The sequence below is a fragment of the Salmo salar genome, chromosome 05 (assembly GCF_965601325.2).
Source record: "Salmo salar chromosome 05, fSalSal1, whole genome shotgun sequence".
NCBI classification, from domain to species: domain Eukaryota; kingdom Metazoa; phylum Chordata; class Actinopteri; order Salmoniformes; family Salmonidae; genus Salmo; species Salmo salar.
The window spans coordinates 25,106,209-25,128,547 of record NC_138295.1 but is presented as its reverse complement, the minus strand read 5'-3'; the positions used below and the strand labels follow the sequence as shown (position 1 = coordinate 25,128,547).

General features: G+C 41.4%; 1 protein-coding gene across 1 annotated transcript; it reads left to right on the top strand.

Annotated features, from left to right (window-relative positions):
* The first annotated feature begins 25 nt into the window (after positions 1-25).
* On the top strand, positions 26-21,291 carry tmem255a (transmembrane protein 255A). Its single transcript, XM_014199050.3, has 10 exons — positions 26-337; positions 3,687-3,829; positions 5,677-5,739; positions 11,808-11,897; positions 12,553-12,624; positions 12,821-12,909; positions 13,146-13,217; positions 13,660-13,822; positions 15,250-15,399; positions 15,648-21,291. The coding sequence occupies exons 1-10, from the start codon at positions 283-285 to the stop codon at positions 15,792-15,794; spliced, it is 1,044 nt and encodes a 347-aa protein (XP_014054525.1). The 5' UTR covers positions 26-282; the 3' UTR covers positions 15,795-21,291.
* Positions 21,292-22,339: the final 1,048 nt, after the last annotated feature.

The window sequence follows — 22,339 nt, the reverse complement described above, 5'->3', positions numbered from 1 at the left end:
TGGAGCGTGGTGCATGCGTAAAACGGTGCACCTATTGACGCTCCGCGGTTCACGACGGATGAAGACAGTAGAGTGGACATGTCAATAGACACTGATATAAAAGAGACAGCCACGGTCGTGGCGCGGGGAGGTCTGCTATTAGAGAATGCCACTGCAATCAAATGTCACGCGTGCATTAGCTCTTAGCAGTAAACACCTTTTTGTTCCGCTTGTTATGTGTCTAGTTTTTAACCTTGAATCATAATTTTGGGCCTATATTCAGCTCCCGCGGTTAATTAGAAAATGCCTCTTGTACAGAATCAACAAGCCGGAATAATTTTGACAGAAACTCCTATAGGTACAGTATGTGTGCGCGAGGTCAACCGCATGGTTACAGCAAAAATGACAGGCTACTTGGTGCAATATATTTTTGTCTGTAGCCTACAGGCTAGTATGGCTACTGTAGGTTACATTGGACTGGCTAACTGTTTTTCTTTTTTGTGGGTTTGTCAAAATCCTGAAGAAAGGTAGAATTTGTCACATTGTCAGGATAAATAGATAGGATGTAATACTAACTCTGTGGGAATTAAATGTGTTTGAGACGAGCAGGGAAGTTCTTGATTAATATGGGAAAGCCGCTAGTTTACATTAGATAGATACAGTATATTTCTCTTCTTTCTGCTCAGGCCAATGCAGGTGCAGCCATGCAGCATTAGATAAAACGATTATGTATTTGTTACTTTGCCAACAACATTCACACACCCACGGCACGTTACATTGTATTTGTGTTTCTTACAAAGTAGTTATATAAGATGTTATTACCATGCAATCATTCATTAATTACATGGTTATAACAACACGTGCAGCTGATTCGACACGACAAATCGAGCGCTTAGGACTATAAGGATCTTCATTTTTGTCGAAATTTAGTTCTTTAAATAGTCTTGTTATGTGCAATTCTTTAACTATATAGCATTCTAAATACCCCAAATCATGTTCTTAAAGACAAAATAATACTAGGGAAAGCCAGTATTATCAAAAATGTATGCTACCATGAATCGTCACATAGAATCGATAATGTTAATAATGAGAAACAAATTATCAATGTCTAGATGATAATATATTTTAACTACACATGCATACATTTTGAATGGAATGGAGCAAGGGGAACAACAGGGTTAGTTTAATCAAGGCTTTAGAATCCTTGGTTTATTACACAGCTAACCATAATACACTCCTATTGATATTGCCCTATCAGTTGAAGAGGAGTGTATTATGACTTACACAGGAATACTACTGTCAAAAACTATATTAGTACAATCCCCAAAAAGTGGTATATTGAGGGTATATAAAGGTATATTGAGGGTATAAAGAGGTATATTAAGGGTATCTAGAGGTATATTGAGGGTATATAGAGGTTTATTGAGGGTATATATAGGTACACTACATTACCAAAAGTATGTGGACACCTGCTCAACAAACATCTCATTCCAAAATCATGGACATTAACATGGAGTTGGTCGCCCCTTTACTACTATAACAGCCTCCACACTCCTGGGAAGGCTTTCCACTAGATGTTGGAACATTGCTGTGGGGAGTTTCTTCCATTCAGCCACAAGGGCATTAGTGAGTTCGGGCACTGATGTTGGGCTTTTAGGCCTGGCTTGCAGTCAGCGTTCCAATTCATCCCCAAGGTGTTAGATGGAGTTGAGGTCAGGGCTCTGTGCAGGCCAGTCAAGTTCTTCCACACCGATCTCGACAAATAATTTCTGTATGGACCTCACTTTGTGCAAAGGGCATTGCCATGCTGAAACAGGAAAGGGCCTTCCTCAAACTGCCACTAAGTTGGAAGCACAGAATCATCTAGAATGTATTGTATGCGGTAGCATTAAGATTTCCCTTCACTGGAACTAAGAGGCCTAGCCCGTACCATGAAAAACAGTGTCAGACCATCTTTACCACTTTACAGTTGACACTGCATTTGGGCAGGTAGCGTTCTCCTGGCATCCGCCAAACCCAGATTAGTCCGTCGGACTACCAGATGGTGAAGTGTGATTCATCACTCCAGGTAACGCGTTTCCACTGCTCCAGAGTCTAATGGTGGCGAGCTTTAAACCACTCCAGCCAATCCTTGGTATTGCTCATGGTGATCTTAGGCTTGTGTGTGGCTGCTCGGCCATTGAAACCCATTTCATGAAGCTCCCGACGAACAGTTCATGTGCTGACGCTGCTTCCAGAGGCAGTTTGAAACTCGGTAGTGAATGTTGCAACCGAGGACAGACGATTTTTACACGCTATGCGCTTCAGCACTCGGCGGTCCCGTTCTATGAGCTTGTGTGGCCTACCACTTCGCAGCTGAGCTGTTGTTGCTCCTATGAGTTACCACTTCACAATAACAGCACTTACAGTTGACCGGGGTAGTTCTAGCAGGGCAGAAATTTGACAAACTGACTTGTTGAAAAGGTGACATCCAATGACGGTGCCACGTTGAAAGGCACTGAGCTCTTCAGTAAAGCTATTCTACTGCCAATGTTTGTCTATGGAGATTGCATGTTTGTGTACTCGATTTTATACATCTGTTAGCAACGGGTGTGGCTGAAATAGCCGAATCAACTAATTTGAAAGGGTGTCCATATAGTTTTGTATATATAGTGTGTATTGAGGGTACATATAGGTATAGTGAGGGTATATAGAGGTATATTGAAGGTATATACAGGTATATTGTGGTTATATAGAGGTGTATTGAGGGTATATACAGGTACAGTGCATTCGGAAAGTATTCAGACCCCTTGTCTTTTTCCACATTTTGTTACATTACAGCCTTATTCTAAAATTGATTAAATTAAAACATTTCCTCATCAATGTACACACAAAGCTCCATAATGACAAAGTGAAAACAGGTTTTTAGAAATGTTTGTAAATGTAGAAAAACAAAAAACAGAAATACCTTATTTACGTAAGTATTCAGACTCTTTGCTATGAGACTCGAAATTGAGTTCAGGTGCATCCTTTTTCCATTGATCATCCTTGAGATGTTTCTACAACTTGATTGGACACCACCTGTGGTAAATTCAATTGATTGGACATGATTTGGAATGGCACACACCTGTCTATACAAGGTCCCACATTTGACAGTGCATGTCAGAGCAAAAACCAAGCCATGAGGTCAAAGGAATTGTCCGTAGAGCTCCGAGATAGAATTGTGTCAAGGCACAGATCTGGGGAAGGGTACCAATTATTATTGTTAATTAGATTTTTTTTTAGGTGGTGCTTTGTTTGTAAATTACGTCTGAGTGTTGGAAAGTGCCCCTGGCTATCCATAAATAAATAAAAAAGAATCTGTGCCGTCTGGTTTGCTTAATAAGGAATTCGAAATGATTTATACTTTTACTTTTGATACTTAAGTAAATTTTAGCATTTACTTTTGATACTTAAGTATATTTAAAACCAAATACTTTCAGACTTTTAGTAGTATTTTACTAGGTGACTTTCACTTTTACATGAGTCATTTTGTATTAAGGTATCTTTACTTTTACTCAAGTATGACAATTGGGTACTTTTCCCACCACTGTGTATTGATGGTATATACAGGTATATTGAGGGTATATAGAGGTATATTGACGGTATATACAGGTATATTGAGGGGACATACAGGTATATTGAGGGTATATACAGGTATATTGTCTAACGCTGTGTTTGTCTTCCAGGATCATTCAAACAGAGGAAACGGAAGTCCATCATGGTCACTATGATGTTGCTCATTGTGTCTGTACTCATCCTTATCTTTGGACTGGCAGCCACCACCAGGACACAGAATATCACAGTCGGTGGCTACTACCCTGGAGTCATTGTAAGTAGAAGTCTAACATCTTACAGTCTTAGCGATATGTCATACCTCAACGAGAAGAGGGTAACACTATAATGCATCACAAGATTTGTCATGAGTATATGACCCTCTTGTAATGGCTTATCATCCTCTCGATCCTGACTAAATACCAGCCATTTTGAGAAAGATGAAATGTTGTTACACAGAGCGACATAACATATTAAAAGCTTGATTCTTATAATACATTATAAATATTTGATACATGCTTATACATGCTTCTATCATAATATTATTATTGTTATTATTATTATTATAATTAGTTATAAACAACAAATTCCGTCACAGATTTACTATTCTACTCTATTCTATACCATGCTATTCTATTATACTCTGTTCTGTTCTACTCTATTCTTTTCTACTCTAAAGTGCGTTATGCCTGCAGACATTAAGTAACTTTAAGTGTTTCTGAAAAGAGTATTGCATACCATCCAGGGTAATATGCTCTGGCTGATGTAAGCTCTCTTTTAGCTGCTTTTGAGTGATCATTTATGATGGTCTCTCAGAGGGTGGCATTTCCCCCACATTCATTATTTAGCATGTTTGTCATTGGAGGATGAAACATGTACTCATCATCCATAAATTGGCTTCAGAGTCCCCATCTATTCAACCCTCAGCATTCTGCCTCAGAAGAAAGCAACAGTGGTGGTCCTATAGAGCTTATACTAATATATTGTAAGCCTTATTCTAAGCCATTATAAAGACTCATACATGCTTATAACAAGTTCTAAAGAAGAAGCTCCCTAACAGTAAAAATAAATGTCCTTTGTTCTATTCTATTCAGTGTGGATTATCAAGGCACAAGGCGAGACCCAGATGCAGACACAGGAGGCAGATGGTTAGATTATTTGATATTTATTGACAGTCCAAAAGGGGTAGGCAAGAGAATGGTCGTGGACAGGCAAAAGGTCATAACCAGTTCAGAGTCGGGAGGACTAGCAAAAGAGAAATAGAAAGCAGGAGCATAGGGAAAACACGCTGGTTGACTTAAAAACATACAAGACGAACTGGCACAGAGAGACAGGAAACACAGGATAAATACACTGGGGAAAATAAGCGACACCTGGAGGGGGTGGAGGCAAACACAAGAAACAGGTCAGGGCGTGACAGTGGATGTTGATTAGGCTGTCTCTAAGAATAAATCAACTATGGTCATTCTTCTGAAGAAAGACCAGTGAATCAAATTTCAGATACAATAGTAGGCCAGATATTTAAGAACAGCATTGGCTAGGATAGATCAAGATAATTGTTATTGTGAACTTGTGTGAATAGAGCTGAGACTGGCTGTACTTTCACCACATGTATCTTACTAAGTGATCAATGTCACGATCATATATATGGGCCCTGTTCGAATACTTCAGAAATGCATCCTTCCTTACCTTCCTACCAGTGATGTAGTGGTAAAAAATAGGTGGGTAAACTCTGATCACCGGTCGTGGTGAAAAAAGTAACGCACCCTATACTTTCAATGCCTTTTTTCGGCAAAAGGTGGGTAAACTGTTACAGACCTGTGATTACTTCCATGAATTTGTTTGATTGATGAAAGTAATAAGGTGGTGATCTTGGACACTTATGCAATCATTTATAGATTTTTACTTACCTCAAGGAAACAAGGAAGGGAGGATGCATTTCTACAGTATTTGAACAGAGCCGTTTTATTATTTCTGGGGAAAGGTCATTTGAGTGAACCGAATGGAAGGGCCATTTCCTGATCCTGAGGGACTCAGTGTTGTGTTGTAATTGCTGATTCAAATGAATTTCCTAATTTATTCCAGTTCCACTGGCGCCCTATCAACAGTCTGCTCTTTTTTCAGCTGGGCTTTGGCTCCTTTCTGGGAATCATCGGAGCCCATCTGATAGAAAACAAGAGGCAGATGGTAAGAGGAATTATATTACGCCTGCACTTCCGTATCAGTTTCTATGCCACAGCTCTATATCTCTCTGCAGACATACACCACCAATAACCCAATCCAATTATTTAAGCTGCATTCACTTGACATAGACTACATCCAAATTGCGGTCTTCATGTGGCATGGGCACACAACCCACAGCTACCTTCTCTAGCAGAATGACACAGTTGGCTCATGGGGGTTTTAGCTTGGCTATCAGAAAATAGCTCCTAGGGCTTCATGTGAGATGCACCCGGAAATAGACATGTGTAAGAGGAGGAGGACAGATGTCCACGCAGGAATGTACAGAAGGAACTGCAGACGAAGGGTGGTGCCAGGAGCATAGCCACTCCCCATAGCTCCCGAAATGAATAATGAGTGTGTAGTGTGACAGCCTTAACACACAGAAACTACAGGGGGCTGGATGAGGAGCAAATAGCAGTAAACAACTAACATCCAAAGCACCCTTGAGCATTTATCCCACATAATACAGTGGAGCTGTTGCCACCCTAGTGCATTCATCTCACATAATACAGTGGAACTGTTGCCACCCTAGTGCATTCCTCCCACATAATACAGTGGAGCTGTTGCCACCCTAGTGCATTTATCCCACATAATACAGTGGAGCTGTTGCCACCCTAGTGCATTTATCCCACATAATACAGTGGAGCTGTTGCCATCCTAGTGCATTCCTCCCACATAATACAGTGGAGCTGTTGCCACCCTAGTGCATTTATCCCACATAATACAGTGGAGCTGTTGCCACCCTATTGCATTCATCCCACATAATACAGTGGAACTGTTGCCACCCTAGTGCATTCCTCCCACATAATACAGTGGAGCTGTTGCCACCCTAGTGCATTCATCCCACATAATACAGTGGAGCTGTTGCCACCCTAGTGCATTCATCCCACATAATACAGTGGAGCTGTTGCCACCCTAGTGCATTTATCCCACATAATACAGTGGAACTGTTGCCACACTAGTGCATTCATCCCACATAATACAGTGGAGCTGTTGCCACCCTAGTGCATTTATCCCACATAATACAGTGGAGCTGTTGCCACCCTAGTGCATTTATCCCACATAATACAGTGGAGCTGTTGCCACCCTAGTGCATTCATCCCACATAATACAGTGGAGCTGTTGCCACCCTAGCGCATTCCTCCCACATAATACAGTGGAGCTGTTGCCACCGTAGCGCATTCATCCCACATAATACAGTGGAGCTGTTGCCACCCTAGTGCATTTATCCCACATAATACAGTGGAACTGTTGCCACACTAGTGCATTCATCCCACATAATACAGTGGAGCTGTTGCCACCCTAGTGCATTTATCCCACATAATACAGTGGAGCTGTTGCCACCCTAGTGCATTCATCCCACATAATACAGTGGAGCTGTTGCCACCCTAGTGCATTCATCCCACATAATACAGTGGAGCTGTTGCCACCCTAGCGCATTCATCCCACATAATACAGTGGAGCTGTTGCCACCCTAGCGCATTCCTCCCACATAATACAGTGGAGCTGTTGCCACCCTAGTGCATTTATCCCACATAAAACAGTGGAGCTGTTGCCACCCTAGTGCATTTATCCCACATAATACAGTGGAGCTGTTGCCACCCTAGTGCATTCATCCCACATAATACAGTGGAGCTGTTGCCACCCTAGTGCATTTATCCAACATAATACAGTGGAGCTGTTGCCACCCTAGTGCATTCATCCCATATAATACAGTGGAGCTGTTGCCACCCTAGTGCATTTATCCCACATAATACAGTGGAACTGTTGCCACCCTAGTGCATTTATCCCACATAATACAGTGGAGCTGTTGCCACCCTAGTGCATTTATCCCACATAATACAGTGGAGCTGTTGCCACCCTACCGCATTCCTCCCACATAATACAGTGGAGCTGTTGCCACCCTTGTGCATTCCTCCCACATAATACAGTGGAGCTGTTGCCACCCTAGTGCATTTATCCAACATAATACAGTGGAGCTGTTGCCACCCTAGTGCATTTATCCCACATAATACAGTGGAGCTGTTGCCACCCTACCGCATTCCTGCCACATAATACAGTGGAGCTGTTGCCACCCTAGTGCATTTATCCCACATAATACAGTGGAGATGTTGCCACCCTAGTGCATTCATCCCACATAATACAGTGGAGCTGTTGCCACCCTAGTGCATTCATCTCACATAATACAGTGGAGCTGTTGCCACCCTAGTGCATTCATCCCACATAATACAGTCGGAGCTGTTGCCACCCTAGTGCATTTATCCCACATAAAACAGTGGAGCTGTTGCCACCCTAGTGCATTTATCCCACATAATACAGTGGAGCTGTTGCCACCCTAGTGCATTTATCCCACATAATACAGTGGAGCTGTTGCCACCCTAGTGCATTCCTCCCACATAATACAGTGGACAACATATGGATATATCTGGCACCATCCACACATGTATTTTAGACAATGTCAAAATGTGGAAATATTGTTGTTGTTGATGTTGCCAAACATAGATGGAATATATTCCCATGGAATGAATCTTGGCTCAGACCCAAGTCCCTGCAGTTGCTGGTTGCTTTTGAATGTGTGGTGTCCCTGGCTACTGCTTCCTTCCTCTCCTCTCCTCCCAGGGAGGGCTGTAGAGTGTTGTAGAAAGGGTGGGGTGATATGTCATTGAATACATGCTGTCTTTCTTTGAGCAGTGAAAGGACTTGAGGGTGAGGGTAGTGGTGCCTGAAAAGAGCTGGGCACTATGCCACGTGGGGCGGGCACCGCAGGACCGAGGTGACAGTCAGAGCACTCTATCACTGTTGTCCTGTGCCCACCCCCAATATACACCCCCACCCCCTCTCCTCACCGGGAACATTCATACTCACACACCCAGGGCACGCTGCATTCTCAGTGACTTGGTTTACACGTGTCCTCACACACTCATATAGGAACACACGCACATACGCAAGAACACATTTCATGTGTGAATACACACAAACACATCATGCATACACGCACACACACACATACACACACTATCATAGGGCACCTGCAACAGCTACAATGCCACATTAAATTAGAAGCAGGTATTGAAGTTACCTATAATTCCAACTCCAATTCATAATGTAGTAGATCATTCATAATATAGTAGATAATACATAATATAGTAGATAATACATAATATAGTAGATAATACATAACATAGTAGATAATTCATGATGTAGTAGATAATACTGTTGTAGATAATGCTGTAGTAGATGATACATAGTGTAGTAGATAATGCTGTTGTAGATGATACATAATGTAGTAGATAATACTGTAGTAGGTAATACTGTAGTAGATAATACATAATGTAGTAGATAATACATAATGCAGTAGATGATACATAATGTAGTAGATAATACTGTAGTAGATAATACATAATGTAGTAGATAATACATAATGCAGTAGATGATACATAATGTAGTAGATAATACTGTAGTAGATAATACATAATGTAATGGATAGTTGATAATATAGTAGATAAGTAATAATATAGTAGATCATTAATAATATAGTAGATCATTAATAATATAGTAGATAATACATAATGTAGTAGATAATACATAATGTAGTAGATAATTCATGATGTAGTAGATAATAATGTACTAGATAATACATAATGTAATAGATAATACTGTAGTAGATAATACATAATGTAGTAGATAATTCATGATGTAGTAGATAATACTGTAGTAGATAATACATAATGTAGTAGATAATACATAATGTAGTAGATAATTCATGATGTAGTAGATAATACTGTAGTAGATAATACATAATGTAGTAGATAATTCATGATGTAGTAGATAATAATGTAGTAGATAATACATCATGTAATAGATAATACTGTAGTAGATAATACATGATGTAGTAGATCATTCATAATGTAGTAGATAATACATAATGTAGTAGATAATACATAATGTAGTAGATAATTCATAATGTAGTAGATAATACATAATGTAGTAGATAATCGAGAGCATCCAACATCGAGAGCATCCTGACTGGTTGCATCACTGCCTGGTACGGCAATTGCTCGGCCTCTGACCGCAAGGCACTACAGAGGGTTGTGCGTACGGCCCAGTACATCACTGGGGCTAAGCTGCCTGCCATCCAGGACCTCTATACCAGGTGGTGTCAGAGGAAGGCCCTAAAAATTGTCAAAGACCACAGCCACCCCAGTCATAGACTGTTCTCTCTACTACCGCATGGCAAGCGGTACCGGAGTGCCAAGTCTAGGACAAAAAGGCTTCTCAACAGTTTTTACCAGTTTTTAGCCATAAGACTCCTGAACAGGTAATCAAATGGCTACCCGGACTATTTGCATTGTGTGCCCACCCCAACCCCCCAACCCCTCATTTTACGCAGCTGCTACTCTCTGTTTATCATATATGCACAGTCACTTTAACTATACATTCATGTACATATGTACATACTACCTCAATTGGCCCGACCAACCAGTGCTCCCGCACATTGGCTAACCGGGCTATCTGCATTGTGTCCCACCCACCACCCGCCAAACCCTCTTTTACGCTACTGCTACTCTCTGTTCATCATATATGCATAGTCACTTTAACCATATCTACATGTACATACTACCTCAATCAGCCTGACTAACCGGTGTCTGTATGTAGCCTCGCTACTTTTATAGCCTCGCTACTGTATATAGCCTGTCTTTTTACTGTTGTTTTATTTCTTTACCTACCTATTGTTCACCTAATACCTTTTTTGCGACATTTGCAACATTGTTTCAATATTCAAATTCGATTTCCAGCTGTCCCATAGTAATGAACTTGTTGGAGTTAGGACAGGATTGACAGGCAGGCAGCCGTTTCTCAGCCATATATATATATATATATATAAAAGAAATGTCAATTGAAAAAGGTCAAACGAAACGAAGTGCAACTAGTTTGCAGTCTTTCCAGCTTCAGTTTGAAGTGATAGTGTTAGCTGTGTTGTTGGCTATCTCCTCTGAACAATAGTGTCCTGACAAGTGAGCACATTTTCTATGCCAGGCGAAATCGCGCCTCATTACCTCATTGTTATGGATGTATCCAAATAAATGTCACTAGAAAACAGCTTAAACAAATTCAAATGCAGCTTCTTTGCCATTATTCTGTCTGCACTGTTTGACGTGACTGTAAGTTAGCCTTAGTTGGCTAGCTAGCAAGCAAGGGAAAAGAATGTTGCCAGTCAGCATGGCAATGGAACATTTAGAACGAACGACTGGGTCGCGTCCATAGATACAGAACAAAAAGACTGAACGACTGGGTCGCGTCCATAGATGCAGAACAAAAAGACTGAATGACTGGGTCGAGTCCATAGATACAGAACAAAAAGACTGAATGACTGGGTCGCGTCCATAGATACAGAACAAAAAGACTGAATGACTGGGTCGCGTCCATAGATACAGAACAAAAAGACTGAATGACTGGGTCGAGTCCATAGATACAGAACAAAAAGACTGAATGACTGGGTCGCGTCCATAGATACAGAACAAAAAGACTGAATGACTGGGTCGCGTCCATAGATACAGAACAAAAAGACTGAATGACTGGGTCGCGTCTCTGGCAACCGAACTGATAGAACAACAACCAGCCGGCTTGGGAAGCAACCCTAGATGTGTCGGGACTATATCTTGTGTAAGGATGAAATAGTACGAATAAATTTATCAAAATAACCTTTTTCATGAAAATATGTCAATCATTATTTGAATATGTTGGTAACCCGTAAAAGTGGTAATGCCCTCGAAGCTGGTGTTTGGAGGATATACACCCATGCCAATATATCCTCCAAACACTGGCTTCTCAGGCATTATCATGTAGTAGATAATACATCATGTAGTAGATAATACATCATGTACAACATTAGATGCAGAACAACAAACACAATAATGTATTCATGGAATGAGAATATTTCCCCTGAGGTGACTTTCCAGTGGAAGGTAATAAGACTAAGGTTTAAGTGGATAACTCTTTGTTTCTCTCCTCACTCTTTGTTTCTCTTACAGCTGGTGGCGTCCATTGTGTTCATCAGTTTTGGAGTGGTGGCTGCCTTCTGCTGTGCCATTGTGGATGGGGTGTTTGCAGCCAGACACATAGTGAGTAGCAGTACCAAGCAGAGCCAATAAGCCAAGCTCTAATGCAGTTTAACATGCAGTCATATGGAATATCAATGTTTTGGTGTTATTACACAGTAACCACACTACTAACTGATTTAATATATAATATGACCATTGCCAATTATTTTCAATTATTAACTGGGTGGTTCGAACCCTGAATACTGATTGGCTGACAGTCATGGTATATCAGACCGTATACCACGGGTATGACCAAAACATTTATTTTTACTGCTCTAATTACGATGGTAACCAGTTTATAATAGCAATAAGGCACGTCGGGGGTTTGTGATATATGGCCAATATACCACGACTAAGGGTTGTATCCAGGCACTCCGCGTTGCATTGTACTTAAGAACAGCCCTTAGCCATGGTATACTGGCTATATACCACACCCCCTCCTGCGTTATTGCTTAATTATATCATTGTTTTTGTACCTTCTCTGTATTTTCCATGAGAAAGTATTAATTACATACTGGTTACTTACGTATAGAGTAACTATATGACATAAGTGAATTTTAATCTTGTGTTGTTGCAGTGTATTCTGCTGGTGTGGTTGATGCTGTCGTTTCTTCTCTAGTGATGTGTAAAACCTAAACAGTAGGATGAAATGTTTGTATGTTTTGTTACGCTCCAGGACCTTAGACCTTACTATGCCGGCCGCTGTGATTTCTACGCCAATTCAAAATCCTCTGTGGATTATGAAGACGTAAGTGCACACTCATATCACCACTTTGTTGAAAGGTTGCCTTAAAGTTGTTAATATGTTGCCTTAAAGTTAAAAAGTTGCCTTAAAGTGGTTTAAACATTGCCTGAGAGTTTAAAATCCATCAGTTTCCCAATATAGAGAGCATGATCCATATGCTGTACTGTGTGATAACAGTGACTACCTGTGTGAAATCTAGGTTCACTGCCAGACAGCATCCCGTGCAACCTGTAACCTACGTGTGAAAGCCAATACCTGCTACTGCTGTGACCTCTACAACTGTGGCAAGTGAGTTTCCCAAGCCTCTTTCACCAACTTCTGTCATCACAGGATTATTTTGATATTATCTTGCAGTCTGAGAGGCAGCTTAACTCATCTCAATTTGATTGTTTTCTTATTTTGATTATTTCCTTGTTTACCTCACGTATTTACCCTTGTTCTGTTTTAGTGTATTTTTAGTTGCTGTAAGGTCAGCACCGTTGGGAAAATGACATTTTAAAAACTTTTTTGGACTTATGTTTCAGAGAACATCCTCTTTTGGGACATGCGAATAAAGATGTTTTGAAAAAGTTTAGGAAAACGTCCATGATTTGGAAGTAGGTCCCTTTCTTTTAGCCCCTTGAGACTCATTAACAACCCATTTTCTGTTGTTGTGATTGATTTTAACAGTAGCTGTGTAGAAGTCTTCTTGCTTGGAACACACCATGGGAATGAGTGTATGAAGACTATGGGAATGAGTGTATCACTCCTGCATGAAGACCAGTCCACCTACCTGTCCCCCAGCTCTTACTCTCTAGTAGTTGTAGCTTGTTCCTCCATTTCAACTCCATTTGACAGCCAAGGGCCAATTTATGTTCATGTATTTATATTCTGTTGTCATTTTCTATCAAATAATTAAATACACAGTGAATGTGGTACAAATTACACTTTTCTCTTTAGCCTTGCGTCTCAAGTAGGTGGTTCTTACTTACTTCTGTATGTCTTTACTCTTTGTCCTTCCTGATCTCGTCCACCCACCTCTCCCACACACTGGCCCAGCCGTGTGGAGCTGATGGGGGGCTACCACGAGTACACGGAGGTGGGGAGCTGCGAGGATGTGGTACACCTTTATCACCTGCTGTGGTCCGTCACCATCCTCAACATCATCGCTCTCTTCCTGGGCATCATCACCGCCGCTGTGCTGGGAGGCTTCAAGGACATGGTGAGATGAACAGCAGGACATATCTGGGTTGTATTCATTAGGGCACACCCTAGCATTAAGTTTTAAAGTGTTTTTCAACGGAAACCGAAAGAAAGTGGTTCTTATTGGACTAGTTCAGGTATTCCCTCCCAGTTTCAGTCAGCTTTCATCCATTTGGTGCCTAATGAATATGACCCTGGGACGTATATAGTGTACTTAGTTAAAGAAAGAAAGGAGGATACGTAGTCAGTTGTACAACTGAATGCATTCAACTGAACTGTATCTTCCGCATTTAACCCAACCCCTCTGAATCAGAAAGGTGAGGACGGCTGCCTTAATCGACATCCACGGCGCCCAGGGAACAGTGGGTTAACGACGGATTTATACCTTGTCAGCTCGGGAATTCGATCCAGCAACCTTTCGCCAGGCTACCTGCCGCTCCTACCTAGTTATGTCAAATAGTTTGAAATACTTGAGCTGCGATTGATTGAGTTTAACGCGGTATAATGAAAGCAATGGGATAGTCCCAAACGTGCAAACCTCAAGCTGAATCAATTTAAATGTATTTATTGGACTTATTTGACCCAGAGATGGAGGAGCAGACATGATATAAGACACTGACCCAGAGATGGAGGAGCAGACATGATATAAGACACTGACCCAGAGATGGAGGAGCAGACCCAGACCCATCACTGACCCAGAGATGGAGGAGCAGACATGGTAAAAGACATTGACCCAGAGATGGAGGAGCAGACATGATATAAGACACTGACCCAGAGATGGAGGAGCAGACATGATATACCAGAGATGGAGGAGCAGATATGATATAAGACACTGACCCAGAGATGGAGGAGCAGACATGATATAAGACATTGACCCAGAGATGGAGGAGCAGACATGATATAAGACACTGACCCAGAGATGGAGGAGCAGACATGATATAAGACACTGACCCAGAGATGGAGGAGCAGACATGGTATAAGACATTGACCCAGAGATGGAGGAGCAGACATGATATAAGACACTGACCCAGAGATGGAGGAGCAGACATGATATAAGACATTGACCCAGAGATGGAGGAGCAGACATGATATAAGATAGTAACCCGGTGGGCAGAAACTAACAATTCTTAAAAAGTTGCCCAACCATTCTAAAAAGGTTGAATGATGTTAATTAGTCATTTTAGGCATTTGATTTACTTAGGGTTTGCTCAAGATGAAAACCTAGCACCTCGGCCCTAAGCGTGGCCCTTCCTCAATCATTGTTGTGTGTGTGTGTGTGTGTGTGTGTGTGTGTGGTGTGTGTGTGTGTGTGTGTGTGTGTGTGTGTGTGTGTGTGTGTGTGTGTGGTGTGTGTGTGGTGTGTGTGTGTGTGTGTGCGTGTGTGTGTGTACACCATGGACCACAGGTATCAGTATTGCTCATTCTATCTGTATGTGTTTTGGACAGACACCCATGCTGACCCCTGACTCGTGTGAGTCAGAGCCCCTCCCAGCAGCCCCTGTCTCCACAGAGCTTCCAGCTCCCAGCACCTCCTCCTTCAACTGCTACTACAGCAATGCCCCCTACCTGCCACCCTATACTGCCTACGACCTGCAGGTAATAAACTACTAATACCCATCATTCATTACCCCCCAGAAAGCCACAACTAACAGGAATAATTCATTAGGACTGAAGATTAACTTAAACTATGTGTGGGTAGCTCCAACTCTTGAGGAGATCACGAGTTTATGTCAATGGTGTTATGATTCTGTCCTCACTGCTTGACCATAGGATGAGTACTGTACAAACTCAAGTCGCCTGTCTTGTTTCAACCCCGGCTCACCTTCCCCCTCCTGTCTCTTCAGGGCTCCAGCATGATGTTCCCTGACTCTTCTGGCCTGTCTGATGAGTCCCAGTCGGGGGCCAGCCACATGTGGTCCTCCCTGGTCCCCCCGTGCTACTCTCCACCTTACTGCCCACCCGACGAGAAGCCCCCGCCATACAGCCCCTAGGAGAGAGGCTGGAACTGGGAAAGAACAGGGGAGGACAGCCGGTATCGTCTCCTCTTTTGCCAGCTACATTGGCAACAAAGGGCAATGGGTATTGATGGGTGTTAGTGGACCTTGAATATTAACCTGTTTGAACGCGAGCTGCTGCTGCATCTGGTGCTCCAAACTGTTCCTGAGCAGCCAAGCCTGCCTGAGCTGTGTGGAATATAAAGATACAAGGAGTTAGTGGAAGAAAGAAAGAGCATGAGTCACTGATGTGACTAGAAGCCAGTGCTGTGAGGTTTAATTCATCCCCCAGTAAGTATAGCCTGTTAGGATTCAACCAAACCTGGATGGAGCGGGGGGTATAGCAAGACCCTGCTTGGCCTACACCCCCCTTTTCTCAGCAGACTCTCTGTTGGGGCCAGTTTGCTCCCTAACTCTTCCCCTTGGCCCTAACTCTTCCATGTCTGCATTTCTATAAGCAGCGTAGCGGGGGAGACAACATCCTATCGTTTACACCTTACAGGTCTGCAAACATCAAAGGGTTATATGATATGATGTCATTAGGATCCCCATTAGCCGACACCAATGGTGACATCTAGTCTACCGGGGGTTCGACACACAACGAAAAAAAGACATTACAGACAAAAATACTATAATTTACATACATTTAAAAATAATAACACTAGCTAGGTTTCCATCCAATTGAGGACAAATTTTCATGCAAATATTCTAGAATCCGCATAAAGAAAACATGCTCATTTTCCCACCCGTGGTGTGTTTCCACCAAATAGACTTGTTGCGGATAAAAATCAGTGCGTGATGACAATTTACTTTTTCACATAAGTTTTCATGTACAGAATACATTTTTTAAGTTCAACGTGTTTCCATCGCATTTTTAACTTTACTTACTACAAACACTGTTGCGTTAATGTGCGTACTCTGGTCTTGGCAGTGCGCTCTAGCCTACAGCTCACAGATACAGTGCGGGTGGGCTGTGCGGGTAGGCTAGTCTACAATGATGAGATTATGATGGATAAGAGCGAGAATATTTTTATTTGTCAAATGGCAGTCAAGCATCGATCATCATGTCACCAGAAAAGGACCCTCGATAGTTATTGGAAAGGAGCATCAAGATCACTGTGCACTTTCAGCACCCTGTGAAGTTCATCATAACTTATTTAATCTGTAGCCTAATAAATTGCATGGTTTCCCGAGTTGTAGTGGGAGGATCACATACCATATCATTGCAAGACTCCAAGTTGACTTTGATATATTTGCGCATAAAGGCGTTTCCACTGCCATTTCTCGCCTAATTAATTGTACAGACACAAAAAGATCCCACCATGTCGAACAAACAAATGATCTGTCGGCATTTATAAAATTGTACTGAAACATCCTGTTTTCTTCACAACTGTCATGATTGTTTTTTGTACGGTATGACTTTATCCTCATAAAAACTGTGGATGGAAACGTGATTAGTGACATTACAGACTTAAATATAAACTACAACTAAAGACACATTTAATAAAACTAAAGAATAATAATGTGTGTGTGTGTGTGTGTGTGTGTGTGTAGGTCACATGGGGGAGAGGTGTTGCTTTATTTGTTTTTTTAAACCAAGTTTGCTGTTCACTTGAGCAATATGAGAGGGAAGGGAGTTCCATGCAATCGTGGCTCTATATAATACTGTACGTTTCCTTTCATTTGTTCTGGACCTGGGAACTGTGTAGAGACCCCTGGTGGCATGTCTGGTGGTGTAAGTATTTCTGTCAGAGCTATATGTCAGTTGATTATACAGACAATTTAGAATTTTCAACACATTAATATTTCTGACAAAAAAAAGAATTGATGCAGTCAATCTCTATTTTGAGCAAAGAGAGACCGACATGCATACTGTAGACATTAGCCCTCAGAGTACATTGAAGGGCAAGATGTGCTGCTCTGTTCGGGGCCAGCTACTGCTTTTCTAGGTTCTTCTTTGCAGCACTTGACCATATCACCGGGCAATAGTCAAAAGATTAGATAAAACTGGGCTTTTGGTTGACTGTGATGTTAAAAATTCTGAGCATCTCTTTATCACAGACATTCCTCTCCCCATCTTTACAACAATTGAATCAGTATGTCTTGACCATGACAATTTATAGTCTAGGTTGACACCAAGAAGGTTAGTTTCCTCAACTTGTTCAACAGCCACATCATTCATTACCTGATTCAGCTGAGAGCTAGAACTTATGGAATGATTTGTACCAAATATGTGTTATGGCTTTACATCCTATGGTAAAGAATGTAAAGCCATAACAGGCTATGGTCAATAATATTAAAGGTTGTTCTGAAGTCTAAGAATACAGCTCCCACCATCTTTTTATTATCAATTTCTTTCAGCCAATCATCAGTCATTTGTGTCAGTGCAGTACATGTTGAGTGCCCTTCTCTGTTGTTTATTATATTACAGAGAAATAGCATTGTATTTGGTCAAACACCATTTTTTCCTGAAGTTTGCTAAGAGCTGGCAGAAAGCTTATTCGTCAGCTGTTAGAACCAGTAAAGAATGATTTACCATTCTTGGGTAGCGGAATGACTTTGGCTTCCCTCCAGGCATGAGGACAAACACTGTCCTCTAGGCTCAGATTAAAGATATGACAGATAGTAGTGGCTATAGAGTCAGCTACAATCCTCAGTAGCTTTCTATCTAAGTTGTCAATGCCAGGTGATTTGTCAATATTGATGGATAACAATTTTTCAACCATGAATATGATGGCTCACAGTTTGTTTTGGGCATTTCTGAGTTTGTCAACTTTGCCAATTAAATAGTCATTAAAATAATTGTCAATATCAAAAGGTTAGAGCTAAGGAGAAGGGGTAGGAGCGAATTGGGATTGGCTGTAGTGTATCAGAAACAGCTGACCTCTCTTAAGATGCCAGGACTGTCTACAGATGTGTCTTATCCACATCTGTCAACTCAAGAGAAGCACTAGTTATCCTGGCCAGATGAGAAGCTCTCCTCAAACAATGTGCTCTCTTCCTTGGACAATGTGGTCTCCTACTTGGACAATGTGCTCTGCTACTTGGACAATGTGGTCTCCTCCTTGGACAATGTGCTCTCCTCGGACAATGTGGTCTCTTCCTTGGACAATGTGCTCTCCTCCTTGGACAATGTGCTCTGCTACTTGGACAATGTGCTCTCCTCCTTGGACAATGTGCTCTGCTACTTGGACAATGTGCTCTCCTCCTTGGACAATGTGCTCTCCTCCTTGGACAATGTGCTCTCCTTGGACAATGTGCTCTCCTGTAATGTACTCTACAACATCATTATCACCCCAGTACAAGAAATATCAGCTGTAACGGTGCTTGGATTTATGTAAAGGTACACCATTTTCTCTAGTAGTGCAATTGAAAATGAAGGTATTGAAGAATCGATACTGAAGATCACAGTTCACCCTATTAATCTAGCTCACAGTATTGTTGTTATAGATAGGTCACAGTTCACCCTATTAATCTAGCTCACAGTATTGTTGTTATAGATAGGTCACAGTTCACCCTATTAATCTAGCTCACAGTATTGTTGTTATAGATAGATCACAGTTCACCCTATTAATCTAGCTCACAGTATTGTTGTTATAGATAGGTCACAGTTCACCCTATTAATCTAGCTCACAGTATTGTTGTTATAGATAGGTCACAGTTCACCCTATTAATCTAGCTCACAGTATTGTTGTTATAGATGGGTCACAGATCACCCTATTAATCTAGCTCACAGTATTGTTGTTATAGATGGGTCACCATTCACCCTATTAATCTAGCTCACAGTATTGTTGTTATAGATAGGTCACCATTCACCCTATTAATCTAGCTCACAGTATTGTTGTTATAGATAGATCACCATTCACCCTATTAATCTAGCTCACAGTATTGTTGTTATAGATAGATCACCATTCACCCTATTAATCTAGCTCACAGTATTGTTGTTATAGATAGGTCACAGTTCACCCTATTAATCTAGCTCACAGTATTGTTGTTATAGATAGATCACCATTCACCCTATTAATCTAGCTCACAGTATTGTTGTTATAGATAGGTCACCATTCACCCTATTAATCTAGCTCACAGTATTGTTGTTATAGATAGGTCACCATTCACCCTATTAATCTAGCTCACAGTATTGTTGTTATAGATAGGTCACCATTCACCCTATTAATCTAGCTCACAGTATTGTTGTTATAGATGGGTCACCATTCACCCTATTAATCTAGCTCACAGTATTGTTGTTATAGATAGGTCACCATTCACCCTATTAATCTAGCTCACAGTATTGTTGTTATAGATAGGTCACCATTCACCCTATTAATCTAGCTCACAGTATTGTTGTTATAGATAGGTCACCATTCACCCTATTAATCTAGCTCACAGTATTGTTGTTATAGATAGGTCACCTTAATACTATACCTCGCATTATTGTTGTTATAGATTGTGAACAGGGTTATAGTAGAGCAAATAATGAGAACAAACTGTAAATCTGTTTGTTTTAAGGGGTGGATTGGGAGGAATCTGAAACATAAATTATCACTCCGAACATAATGTTATTTTATAAGTTGCAAAGGGACTGGCTAAACACGAAACTCTTCTGTTTCTTTCTAGGTGTGATATAACAGGCTTTTACACTTGAATATAGCAAAAAACAGCGTTGTGTGTTGTATCTCAATCACAAAATGCATAGACCTCAAAGTAAAGAGCAGCTCCTTGAGATCATCGATTAAAGTAGTTAGCTTTGTTTTTGCATAATTCTTTTGAACAGCACTTTCTCAACAGCTGAAGATGAACTTCTGCTGACTGGAGTGGATTGATTGTCTTGCCATTAAAAGTAATTTTGTGATAAATGCATGTACGGTGTTACTTTCCATAGACAACGTACACTGATTATACAAAACATTAGGAACACCTTCCTAATATTGAGTTGCACCCTCTTTTGCCCCCTGAACAGCCTCAATTTGTCGGGGCATGGCCTCTACAAGGTGTCGAAAGCGTTCCACAGGGATGCTGGCCCATGTTGACTCCAATGTTTCCCACAGTAGTGTCAAGTTAGCTGGATATCCTTTGGATGGCCGACCATTCTTGATACACACGGGAAACTGTTGAGTGTGAAATCCCCAGCAGCGTTGCAGTTCTTGACACGAACAGGGGTGCCTGGCACCTACTACCGTACCCTGTTCAAAGGCACTTAAATATTTTGTATTGCCCATTCACCCTTTGAATGGCACACACACACAATCCATGTCTCAATTGTCTCAAGGCTTAAAAATGATTTTTTTTAACCTGTCTCCTCCCCTTCATCTACTCTGATTGGAGTGGATTTAACAAGTGACATCAATAAGGGGTCATACATTTCACTTGGATTCACCTGGTCAGTCTGTCATGGAAAGAGCAGGTGTTCCTGATGTTTGTACAGTCAGTGTATACTGTCAGTATAGGTTAAATAAAGTCAACAAACATCATCCGGTGTTGAATACACAACTCACAAGGAGCATTTGATTTTCGTTTCTTTAAATAACAGTGTCAACTGGGGTTGAGGGAATGCCTATGGAGGGGCCTTCATTACTATGGGAGTCAGGACAACTACCTGATATATCCTCCTTCATTACTATGGGAGTCAGGACAACTACCTGATATATCCTCCTTCATTACTATGGGAGTCAGGACAACTACCTGATATATCCTCCTTCATTACTACGGGAGTCAGGACAACTACCTGATAAATCCTCCTTCATTACTACAGGAGTCAGGACAACTACCAGATTCATCCTCCTTCATTACTATGGGAGTCAGGACAACTACCTGATATATCCTCCTTCATTACTACAGGAGTCAGGACAACTACCTGATATATCCTCCTTCATTACTACAGGAGTCAGGACAACTACCAGATTCATCCTCCTTCATTACTATGGGAGTCAGGACAACTACCTGATATATCCTCCTTCATTACTACAGGAGTCAGGACAACTACCTGATATATCCTCCTTCATTACTACAGGAGTCAGGACAACTACCTGATATATCCTCCTTCATTACTACGGGAGTCAGGACAACTACTTGATATGTCCTCTTTTATTACTACGGGAGTCAGGACAACTACCAGATTCATCCTTCTTCATTACTATGGGAGTCAGGACAACTACCAGATTAATCCTCCTTCATTACTACGGGAGTCAGGACAACTACCAGATTAATCCTCCTTCATTACTACGGGAGTCAGGACAACTACCAGATTCATCCTCCTTCATTACTACGGGAGTCAGGACAACTACCAGATTCATCCTCCTTCATTACTACGGGAGTCAGGACAACTACCAGATTCATCCTCCTTCATTACTACGGGAGTCAGGACAACTACCAGATTCATCCTCCTTCATTACTATGGGAGTCAGGACAACTACCAGAATTATCCTTCTTCATTACTACAGGAGTCAGGACAACTACCAGATTCATCCTCCTTCATTACTACAGGAGTCAGGACAACTACCTGATATATCCTCCTTCATTACTACAGGAGTCAGGACAACTACCAG